Source organism: Podarcis pityusensis, assembly GCF_964106645.2.
Source record: "Podarcis pityusensis genome assembly, chromosome: 7".
Classification (NCBI taxonomy): Eukaryota; Metazoa; Chordata; class Lepidosauria; order Squamata; family Lacertidae; genus Podarcis; species Podarcis pityusensis.
The window spans coordinates 64,386,697-64,399,138 of record NC_138031.1 but is presented as its reverse complement, the minus strand read 5'-3'; the positions used below and the strand labels follow the sequence as shown (position 1 = coordinate 64,399,138).

The 12,442-nt window shown below is 44.2% G+C and overlaps 1 protein-coding gene across 3 annotated transcripts in view; it reads left to right on the top strand.

Annotated features, from left to right (window-relative positions):
• The window catches only part of DSP (desmoplakin), a 48,747-nt gene extending 40,142 nt beyond the window's left edge, over positions 1 to 8,605 (top strand). The window contains exons 23-24 of one of the 3 annotated variants that reach the window (XM_081014570.1): positions 388 to 2,682; positions 4,712 to 8,605. In XM_081014570.1, the coding sequence (XP_080870696.1) occupies positions 388 to 2,682; positions 4,712 to 7,912 (5,496 nt within the window). In that variant the 3' untranslated portion in view covers positions 7,913 to 8,605. The remainder of the gene's footprint in view (positions 1 to 387; positions 2,683 to 4,711) is intronic. The other 2 variants (XM_081014572.1, XM_081014571.1) reach the window with 2 other exon arrangements.
• The last annotated feature ends 3,837 nt before the right edge of the window (positions 8,606 to 12,442 follow it).

Sequence of the window (12,442 nt, the reverse complement as noted above, 5' to 3'; positions counted from 1 at the left end):
TTCCTAGGCTAACAGATGTGTGAAAACCAGAAAAATGAACCCCAGAGCTCTGGTTTAAGTCTGCTTTCAGAGCTTGACATAGAGTAGCATATATTCCTCCAGATCCAATGTTTTCTGGTGCACTAGGACTTTTGCACTGAAAACCATGAAATATTAAAAAGGCCTCATTGAGAATGTTAAGAGTCTTGTCCATTATGGTTAACAAGAGAATGTGAAGTTTTTAAAAAAAAATTAAATAAAACAACCAAACAGCAAAAAAGGCATTTTATTAAAATTAGCTGTGGAGTGGTGATTTTTTTGGGGTGTGTGTGTGAATGAGTAGCATGCTGTTGGTCAAAAATGGTTGCGATAGGTAATTTTTATCTTTCATGCTTTCTGAATCTGCAGATGAAGAGCACCAAAATAGAACTATTGGAAGAAGAGCTGAGACTAGCCAGAGATGCCAATTCCGATAACAGCAATAAGCACAAATTCCTGGAGCAAAACCTACAGAAGTACCAGTTGGAAATTTCCCAGCTGAAGGCCAAACTGATGGGTTTGGAAGAGATGAAGAGGCAAGCAGAGTTGGATGGTGGCTCTGCCAAACAAAACTTGGACAAGTGCTATGCTCAAATAAAAGATCTGAATGACAGAATAACAAGGCTGACTTATGAGATTGAAGATGAGAAGAGGAAAAGGAAGCTATTGGAGGACAGATATGACCAGCAGAAGACTGACTTTGACCAACTGCAGAAGACAAGGCAGAATGAGAAAGAAAGCCTTGGTTGGCAAAAGATAGAATCTGAGAAAGTCATCAAGGAGAAGGAGTACGAGATAGAAAGGTTAAGGGTGCTTCTCCAGGACGAGGGGAATCGGAAGAGAGAATATGAGAATGAGCTGGCTAAGGTAAGAAACCAGTTTAATGAGGAGATGAGTAATATAAAGAACAAGTATGAAACCGAGATTAACATTAAGAAGACCACCATCCACCAGATAGCATCCCAGAAAGAAGATGATGCCAAAAACCTCCGAGCCCAGATCGATAAGCTGCAGAGAGAGAACAGAGATCTGAAGGATGAGATCATCAGGCTCAATGACAGCATTTTGGATGCTACAGAGCAGCGGAGGAGAGCAGAAGAAAATATTCTTCAGCAGAAGGCTTGCGGCTCGGAGGTGGCTCAGCAGAAGCAGCAAATCGAGCTGGAGCTGAAACAGATCATTCATCTGCGCAACGAAGACAACGCGAGGTACAAGCAAGCGCTTGAAGATGCTGCTTTGACCATCCAGGACAAAACCAAGGAGCTTGAAAGAGTAAAGATTCAGCTGCAGGAAGAGGCTAAAAGCCGGTGGGAACTTGAGAATGAATTGGCTAAGGTAAGGAACAGTTATGACGAGGAAATTATTAGTTTAAAGAACAAGTATGAGACTGAGATAAATATCACAAAGACCACAATAAATCAGGTGACACTGCAGAAGGAAGAGGAATCCAGTAATTACCGAGCACAGCTCGACAATGTCGTGAGAGAAAATAGGAGCTTATGTGAGGAAATTAGGAGACTGAAGAACACTATAAGTCAGACATCGGAGAACCTTAGACAAGTGGAAGAAAATGCTCACCAGCAAAAAGCCATTGGCTCTGAGATCTCGCAAAAGAAGCAGCAGCTTGAGATTGAGTTAAAACAGACTGTCCAGAAATACTCTGAGGAGACCATGCGTTACAAGCAGTCTCTTGACGATGCTGGGAGGACAATTAAGGACAAAAACAAAGAGATTGAAAAGCTGAGAAAGTTGCTAGAAGCAGAAACAAACCAGAGGAAATCTATGGAGGAGGAGAATATCCGACTGCAAAGAGTGCAGTACGATTTGGAGAAAGTAAACATCAATGCCACAGAGACCATCAGCAGGTTGAAAGTCCAAGAGCAGGAACTGGGACGGCTAAAAAGCGAATACGAGAGGCTTGCCCAGGACAAAAAAGGGAAAGATCAAGAAAGCACAAGGCTGCAGGGCACAATGAAAGAGCTGCAACAGCAGAAACGCAAGCTGGAGGAGGAGCTTAGTAGGCAGGCTAGAGCCATAGGAGAAGAAACTGCCAAGAGGAAGGAAGTGGAAGCAGAGTTAGAATCTATGAGGAGGTCTTACAGAGAGCAATCTGTCAAGATCACAAACCTTACTCAGCAGATAGAGGAGGTCTCGATGGTCAAGAAAAGGAGTGAAGATGACTTGAAGCACCAGAGAGAGGTGCTAGATGGTCAGATGAGGGAAAAGCAGAGATACTTGGAGGAGATAAGGAAGTACACTTCAGAGATCGAAACCTTGCGCCGCCAGGTGGTCCAAGAGCAAGAGAATCTAAAGCAAGCTCACATGCGCAACGAGCACTTGCAAAAGGCTATTGAGGACAAGAGCAAAAGCCTCAATGAGTGCAAAATAGAAATCGAAAGGCTTCAGTCTCTTACCGAGAACCTTACAAAAGAACACTTGATGTTAGAGGAAGAGCTGCGTAATGTGAGATTGGAGTATGATGATCTAAGAAGGGGCAGAAGTGAAGTGGATGAGGAAAAAAATGCCACAATTATTGAACTTAAGAGTCAACTACAGACAAGCAGCAAGCATACCCTGGAACTTCAGGGTCTGATAAATGGTTTACAGAAAGAAAGGGACAATTTGAGACAGGAAATTGAGAAATTCCAAAAGCAGGCTATGGAGGTATTCACAAATATTTGATCACAACTTTACTGTCCCTCAAATAATTCAACACCAAATGCATTTCCAACCAATCATTGGACCCTAAATTTATGTATATTGATTTTAATTGATTCCTTTTTAAATTTGATATAAAAATTCCAACTGGCTTCTAAGTGCAGGTCTCTTACAGGCATTTGATTGGCCACTGTGAGAACAGAATGCTGGACTAGATTGGCCATTGGCCTGATCCTGCAGGCTATTCTTATGTTCTTAGCTGTAGGCCCAGATTTGGGTCGCTTCTAGACTAGTGCAAAGGAGATATAAATCTTACCTAGCATCTGCTTTTGTTACCTTTGGTGCTTAAAAAAATCTTTGGGTGATATTTCATTCCAATAGAATTTAGCATTTTTCCTATGGAAAATTGGTCAGCTCTTCATCATCCTTAGGAAGGAGCAGGACTTTGAAGACCAGGCCATATTTCCAAAACCTGTTCTTACAGAAGCTACCCCCTGAAGTTCGGTTACTCTTGACAGCTCAACCCCCAAAGAGGGGTATACAATATGTTATTCATGAAGTTGCATATTGGAGCTTATCCTTATCTCCTTTGCTCTTCTCATTCTTTATTTTGCTGTAGGGTAGTATATGTATATACATAAATACATACATGTATACCTTAAAAAGTGTACATATGCAAAAGTGTATACATAGTTATTTGTATATTTGGTATACATGTTATTGCTGCTTATGTACCTGTATATTGTCTAAAATGCACATTATACATAATTATATATGTGTGTTTGTATGTGTGCATGCTATACATGTCACTGCTTTCATTTCTTTCTTAAAAAAAGAAAGAAATCTATGAGTCACAATCCTGCACAGAGAAGAGCATACTTAAGCCTATTGACATTGCCTCAAGTGTGCTTTCTTCTGTGTTGGAGTCTGCCCATTTTGCCTAGTAGCTTGGGCTCATAATTTTCACGTAAAATGATAGTTAGGTTTCCCTGTCTTCGTTTACTAGGAGCAACCTATCAGGCATTGCTACAGTTCAGCCTCAATTCATATCAATTCACTCATTGAAATGAATGTTTGCTGAACTATATTGGTTTGCTAGTGCAAGATTGGTCCAAAAGCAGTATTTTCCTCAGTGGGGTATCGGTTTGCTCTCATTGTGTCCCCCCCCCAAAACACCTGTAATTCACACGCACATTATTATCTATGTACTTTTATTCACTCAGATTCATCACATAAGATACGTGATGGAACTTTATCCATTAGTATAGTTGTAGTCTCAAAATGAGTGCTTTCTTGAAAGAAGAATCAGATTGTGGAATTAAATAATCAGATTTTTTTTTTTTTTGTTAATGTGGGTAAATTGGCTCCAGGTAAGACCAGTCTGGATTTGATGTCGTGATACATATGTTTTGTAAACAGAGCAAGATGAAGGTCCCCTTTCAGTAGACACAAGATTTTATCAGAGGCAGTACTGAAGTGCAGGCATCCCAAATTACTTAGCTTCTGCTAGACTGCTGTCAAAATTAAGACTGTATGTCGTATATATGTACAGGTGGGAAAGGGAAAATATTAAGCACTGACAGTACAATCCACCCCAAGCTAAGTATTTTTAATTCCTGTTGATTTCAAAGGGAAGAGATAGGATTGTGCTGTATGCACAAGGCTGCAGTCCTATGCACGCTTGCCTGGGGGTAATCCCCATTTAATTCTGTGGGTCTTACTTCTGAGTAGACTTGTATAGGACTGCGCTGTTAAACACATGCTTAATCTTTCCACTGAAACTGGCAGGACCCCAATGTGCTGGGTCATGCCCCAGACTCTCTTGTTAGAATTATTTTTAGCCCATTTCTATCAGTGTGCTATCCTGTATTAATAAAACAAATCCACAGCTGTATCCAAAACATCAGATTTATTACTCAGGGCCACAGTTACCCAGTACCCCTTGCAGGATAGGCTGAAATATAGGGAATATAGGATGTTAAGAAGAGGCACTAATTTTCTCCTTGTTTATTTCTTTCTTTAAAAAAACCCATAGACATCCCATAGGATCCAAGAATCCAAATCCCAGTATACTCATATTATGCAGGAACGAGAAGCGCTGCTGATAAAAATTAATGCCTTGGAACAAGACAAAGCAAGGTTGCTGAGGTTGGAGGAAGAGCTGAATCGGGCCAAAGGTACACTGGAGTCAGAATCCCGCTTGAAAATGCGGCTGGAGAATGAGAAGCAGCAAATCCTGAACGACTTAAATCAGTGGAAGAGCCAGTATTCCCGGAAGGAAGAGACAATCAGGAAGATTGAGTCCGAGCGAGATAAGAGCGAGAGGGAGAAGAGTGCCTTGCTGATAGAAATTGAGAGGCTGCAGGCAGAGATGAAGAGAATCGAAGAAAGGTACCGCAGCCGCTTGGAAGAGACAAGCAGAAAGAGCCAGTCGGAGATGGAGGCTGAGCGCCTGAGGCTGCAAAGGGAAATTGAGAAACTGAAGCAGCGCCCATATGTGGCCAACAGAGTCACCCAGACAGAAGATGACTTTGCCATCGACCCTTCCAAATTACTCTTCAATGGCCTGCGGAAAAAAATAACTGCTGTCCAGCTGTACGAATGCCAGCTGATAGACAAGTCCACCCTGGATAAGCTGCTGAGGGGCCAGAAGTCCGTGGAGGAAGTTGCTGCTGATCTCGAACCCTATCTCAGAGGAGCTGGGGCTATAGCCGGGGCTTCTCTTAGCCCTAAGGACAAGTATTCCCTGGTGGAGGCTAAACGGAAGCAGCTTCTCAGCCCAGAGAACACCGTCTTCCTTTTGGAAGCCCAGGCAGCCACCGGAGGTGTGATTGACCCCCACCGCAACGAACTTCTCAGCGTGGACAGTGCAGTTGCTAGAGATCTGATAGATTTTGATGACCGGGAGCAAATCTACACCGCTGAAAAGGCTATCACCGGATTTAAAGATCCCTTCTCAGGGAAAACCGTGCCTGTGGCACAAGCCATCGGTAAACAGCTTATCGACAGGGAGACCGGGATACGTCTCCTTGAAGCTCAGTTGGCTGCGGGAGGAATCGTTGACCCCATCAACAGTGTGTTCTTGCCGAAAGACATCGCTTTAGCTCGTGGGCTGATTGATCGAGACCTGGTCAGATCCTTGAACCAACCTCAGAGTTTAAATAACTTAATTGACCCGATCACCAAGAAGGCCATAAGTTACACGAAGCTGAGGGCGAAATGCAGAATCGAACCACACACTGGTTTGCTCCTCCTTCCCGTGCAGAAGAGAAGCATGTCATTCCAAGGCATCAGGAAGCCCATTGACATTTCTGAGTTAGTAGACTCTGGCATCATTCGGGAGTCGACGGCAAATGATCTGGAAAGTGGAGTAATCACGGTTGAAGAAGTCAGCGACCGAATCAAAGATTTCCTCCAGGGCTCCAGCTGCATAGCTGGCATTTATAACGAGGCCACCAGAGAGAAGCTTGGCATTTACCAGGCCATGAAAATAGGTTTGGTTAGACCAGGAACAGCTCTTGAGCTTCTGGAAGCCCAGGCAGCCACTGGATTTGTTGTGGACCCTGTGAACAATTCACGACACACGGTGGAAGAAGCTTACAAAAGAGGCCTAGTTGGAATAGAATTTAAAGAAAAACTCCTGTCTGCTGAAAGAGCAGTCACTGGGTACAAAGATCCAGAAACAGGAAACATCATCTCCTTGTTCCAAGCAATGAACAAGGAACTCATTGAGAGAGGCCACGGGATTCGTTTGTTGGAGGCCCAGATAGCCACTGGTGGGATCATCGACCCGAAGGAAAGTCATCGGTTGCCAGTCGGCACGGCATACCAACGTGGCTACTTCGACAAAGAGCTGAATAACATTCTCTCTGATCCCAGTGACGATACCAAAGGCTTTTTTGACCCCAACACAGAAGAAAACCTGACCTACTTGCAGTTGAAAGAAAGGTGCATAGTCGATGAAGGAAGTGGGCTCTGTCTCCTGCCCCTGAGAGAGAAGAAGAAAGTGGTGCAGACTTCGCAAAAAAACACCCTCAGGAAGCGCAGGGTCGTCATCGTAGATCCAGACACAAATAAGGAAATGTCCGTCCAGGAAGCGTACAATAAAGGCCTCATAGACTATGACACTTACCTGGAGCTTTCTGACCAGGAATGCGAATGGGAAGAAATCACTATAACAGGTTCAGATGGGAGCACAAGAGTAGTGCTTGTTGACAGGAAAACGGGCCACCAGTATGACATCCAGGACGCCATTGACAAAGGCCTTGTGGACAAGAAATTTTTTGAGCAATACCGTTCCGGGTCATTAAGCCTCACTCAGTTTGCAGACATGATTGCTTGCAGGAATGGCGGTGATGAAGTTTTCAGACACGAGTCCACTCGTTCTCCTACGGTACTGAGTATCAAGAGTTCATCTATCAAGCTAAAGAGCAGTTCGGGCTCCGGCTCCTTTTCTGAGTCCCTCGAGGAAACGAGTCCAATCGCAGCCATATTTGACACAGAAAATTTGGAGAAGATCTCCATTTCAGAAGCCGTGCAACGGGGCATTGTTGACAGCATTACTGCCCAGCGTTTGCTGGAAGCCCAAGCTTGCACGGGAGGCATAATATGCCCCGTCACAGGACAGCGGCTTTCCCTTCAGGAAGCAGTCGCCCAAGGCCTCATTGACCATGAGATGTCGACACGGCTGAAGCCAGCTCATAAAGCCTTCATAGGGTTTGAAGGCATCAAGGGCCGAAACAGAATGTCAGCCGCAGAGGCTGTGAAGGAAAAGTGGCTTCCTTACGAGGCTGGCCAGCGCTTCCTTGAGTTTCAGTTTATCACCGGAGGTCTCATTGACCCTGAAGTTCGTGGGAGAATAAGTACCGAAGAAGCCATTCGAAAAGGGCTGATTGATGGCCGGACAGCCCAGAGGTTACAAGACACCAGCAACTATGCGAAGATTTTGACCTGTCCCAAAACAAAGCTGAAAATCTCCTTCAGAGATGCAATGAATCGTTCGATGGTGGAAGATATAACTGGGCTTCGGTTACTGGAAGCTTCTTCGGTTTCATCCAAAGGCATCTCCAGCCCATACAATGTCTCTTCGGCACCAGGCTCGCGCAGTGGATCACGCAGTGGATCCCGCTCAGGCTCGCGCAGTGGATCCAGGAGAGGAAGCTTTGATGCAAACACGAATGCCTCGTATTCTTATTCCTATACAACCGTCAGCAGCAGCAGCTCGCTTGGGCGCTAGTCATTAGCTAGCTAGCCTATCTGAATTTAGCACTGGAAGCATCTGCTGGGATCTGTATTCCTTCTTTGTTTTAACAAACAGAAAGAACTGGTTGTTGGTGATATTAGCACTTGCTTAGGTGAAATAGTTAAGCTGCAGAATAGAAGCCAAACCCAAATGCCTATAAAATAAATCTTTCTGGATGGGATGCTGTGCTTCTCCATACATGTATATATATATACAACTCACATGCATGTGTGCATGCTTTCTAAATGTCTTGGGTGCAGACTTCTCATAGTAAATGGAGGAGGCAAGTTCTCTCTGATGTTGGTGTGCATCTTTCCTCATGTATTTAGCATTTGCTTTTGTTCCCTTCAAATAGTCATGCATGGCCACAAACTATTATCCCAGGCTTCATATTGGTTTTTTTTTTATCAGTGTTGATGTTTTTAAAGCCACTTTTTTATCAATGTGGATGTTGCACTGCACAACGGTGATGGTCTGAAAATCCTCTCCAACAAATGTTATACCCAATTGTGCTATGCTATATTCTCATTTGGTCACACTGCTTTTATTAGGGCAGATTTATTAGAATGTGCTTTTTCTTTTCCTGTGGCCAAACATTTCTATTCATTTTTTGCTTGCTTGTAACCCGGGTAACACCATGCAGGCCCATCTGTGTAACATTTACTATTCTGGCAATAAAAAAAATAATTAACCACCTTTGATTCCTTTGTGGTAAATATCTTGACATTAAGTGTTTGTTTTGCGTGCATTCTTGGCAGTGGCTAAACTAGCTGCAGTAGTTGACTGCATATTGAGTACTGCAGATTGGAGGTTCCCTTAGTCTCACATTTAACGGCTGCTTCAGATCTCAGCTGTAAATATCTGTGGTTGTCAAGGAGGCTAGGCGTTAGACATGCACTTTAAATTCATGGTGGGAATATGATCACTATAAACCATGGAAGTGGATGGGAAGCCATTGGCAAGTACATTCCAAATTGCTTCTGGTTTCCTATCGGAAGTAACTGGTGAGCAGTTTTCTAGATCTACACCTCCATTGCTAAATGCTGAAGTACAGATGTGGAAAACTGCATCCATCCATTTAAAACTTACTTGATCATAGGAACATAGGAAGCTGCCTTATATCAGACCAGAGCATTTGTTCTATCTGACCCAATACTGACTGCTCTGACTGGCTGAAGTGTCTTTTCCATCACCAGAGTCTTAGGCAGAGGTCTTCTCCATTACCTGCCATCTGATACTTCAAAAACAAGGGATTTGAATCTAGGACCTGCTACATCATGTGCTCTACACCTGAGTTATGGTGTCTCTACTTTTAGCTCTCTTCCTTGGCAAACCATCAGTGAGATTAGCATGGGAACAAATTACTTTTCTCTCTAAAAAGCAAGATATGGGTGGCTTATATCGTAGCCACCATTTAAAGCATCCTATATGCAAGAACTACTCAAAAAACAGTGTTGCTGGAAAGAGCAGGGGAACAAAGCACAGGAACCCTTGTTAGCTTGGCTGTTTTATAGTGGTTCCTTATCTATACCTGATAGGGATACACCTGTGATTTGGGGACACATCACACTTCGACAATACGCAAATTAGAGAAGGATGCATATAGTAGAAAAGAGGGGAAATGACACTTGCCATTTTTACTTACAAATTATCATAATCTCATGTTGCAGTGTTCCAACACATGTCAGCAGAATTTTCCAACTGAATGTTCTATAAATAGGCAACCCCTTTACTAATCCAGGCTGAGAGGGTGGGTGCCATAGTCTTTTACCTCTCACAGTCCAGAAACACCTGGAGGACCACTGTATCCAGGGGAGCCTAGTGGAATAGCCAATTTTGGAACAGCCAAATTGCAGAATAGCCTTGAAATCCTGGATGAAGAAGCAGAAATTAACAGGGTCATCCTTGCTGCTACCTGGTTTCTGAGTGCGAAGTGAAAGAATATTCAGCCATTTATTTACATTAGTAAAGTATGGCATATACAATCATCCTTGGCTCCTTTGGTAGGGTGGGATATAAATGAAATAAATAAAACACAGTTACCTTAATTTTATCCTCGCAACAGCCTTGGAGGTTTGGTATGGAATGCCATCAGGCATTCGGTTTATTACCTCATTGAGAACTAACCTTTATTCTTGGCCACAATACGCCTTTGTGTAGAAACTGTTGCACCTCTATCCAGACTACATACCCCAAGACAGACCTGCTACGTATCAGCCAGTATACAAATATACAAAGGATGCTTTGGGAAACAATGGCTCAGCTGCCTGCAAAAAACAGCTGTGGTTAGGTCTGGTTGCTTTATTCTAAAGTGGATGCAGAGTTTCACAGAAGGTGAACATAATGGGGAAATGGAGTAGCACACTTAGACTTTTGCCTCGTAAACTCTGGAATCTTACCAGGTCCAGGGAGGCCTGAACCTAGTTTTCTCCATTCACTTTTCTGCCCATTTCCTCCTAGATAGCAAAAGCATATCTCACAAAGTTCCATGAGTTGAAATAGATGATTTAAATGGTTAAGTAAAAAGCTCTGGGGTCCTTAGCATTGTCTCCATCAGCCCCTTTAGCTCCAGGATGCCCAGTAAATCCCATTAGTTCAGTCAATCAACACAGGGTTTGCCCTGTTTGCAGAGTAACTGCATTTATTTTTTCCCAAATATTAACCCATTGCAGCATGTCAGTGGTGCCTGTTCAGATGGCAATAATATGAGAACTGCACTGTTCTGCACTGTTTAAGAGTCTAAACTCGTTATAAGGGTATGCCTTATACTCTGCTAATGTGTGTGTGTGCACATCATTTGTCGACTTCAGTATCAAGTGATAACTTGCATGTGTGGATACAATGACATAGAGGTTTCATATCACATTGCCTTTAACAAGTTGTTTTTAAAGTGGAGTTGGTTCATATATTCAGCTGCTCATGACCAAGAGTAGAGATATCAAGTGAGATGCATGCATGCATTTAGCCAAAGGGCTGCATTGTCTCATGGGGACCACATGCCAGTGGTGGCTGGGCAAGAACTGAGCAGAGCCACAGATACAGGAGTCTCTTCATTTAGTGGGCTACATTCCAGCCAAGCAAACAACAAGAGGTTTCTTGAGTGCACACAACACATCTCTTCGTCCAGACACGCGAGGTCCATTATCACAGTTCAAGAACACATTCCAGCCACGCAGCATTCAAGGAGGTTGTGGAATAGGACCAGCAAGAGTCTGCGGACTGCACAACTACACAAGCAGGCTGCATACACTTTCAAGTGCCTTGTGCCGCCTGAATGAAAAAGAGAAGGGACGGACTGCAACGACACCGGTGGGAATCCAAAAGCATCTTTCTAGTTGTTGCCATCAAGGGTGAAGGGGTCCTCTTGATTATTCACTGGAAGTTATGCCCACACATTCAAACTGCAGCAGCAGGGCTGTGCCTACAGCACCATCATCACAGCCTTCCTGCGTACAGCTCCATGCACAGAGGCCTCCCTCAATAGCCTACTTCAGACAACACATGGAGATATCGGAGGGCAGGACAGCGAGGTCTAGCTCCCCATTCATGCACTGACTAAACTCAAGACTTTAAGGTTTTCTGCACTAAGCCCTAGCAAACTTGGTCCCTACACAGACTCTCAAGGCTGCTGCTCTATCGTCACCCTAGTAGTTGTGTAATGCATCACTACAAGAATGCAGAGCTGTGTCCCACTTTCCCATCTAGCCATTTAAGCATCACTCAAGACTTGAAAGTGCTATCGTCTCATTGAGCGGGAATCAATTGGGCTAACACTGAGTATAAAACGGCAGTAGATCACCCACTGAGGGCTGCCAGCTGCATGCCAAGAAAACAGAGGTGTTGACTTGAATAAAATATGTAGGGGGCAGGTAAGCCCCGCCCCACATAATCACATGACATGACATACACACATTATTTGAATGGCAGTACCCATCAGCGGGGGGCGGCTGCTGGTTCCCTCAAATGTTTTATTAGTTCCTATGCAAGAAAATGGGACGTGGGTGGCACTGTGGGTTAAACCACAGAGCCTAGGACTTGCCGATCAGAAGGTCAGTGGTTCGAATCCCCGCGACGGGGTGAGCTCCCATTGCTCGGTCCCAGCTCCTGCCAACCTAGCAGTTTGAAAGCACGTAGATAAATAGGTACTGCTCCGGCAGGAAGGTAAACAGCGTTTCCATGCGCTGCTCCGGTTCACCAGAAGTGGCTTAGTCATGCTGGCCACATGACCCAGAAACTGTACGCCGGCTCCCTCGGCCAATAAAGCAAGATGAGCGCCACAACCCCAGATCAGGGTCCTTTATGCAAGAAAATAGTCTCTTGAGATCTTCCAACTCAGGGGCGAATTGCTTGCTATTAGTTGCCACCACAGCCCTAAAACTATGGAGGCCTAGGCGATGGTTGGGAAACCAAGGGAAGGGTGTATCCCGTCGTTGCCTTTGGGAACAGAGAAGCAGATTTCGACAGGGCAGACCCTCCAAGTGTCCCTCTTTTCCAGGGACAGTCCGGAATTTACAGAAGCTTCCC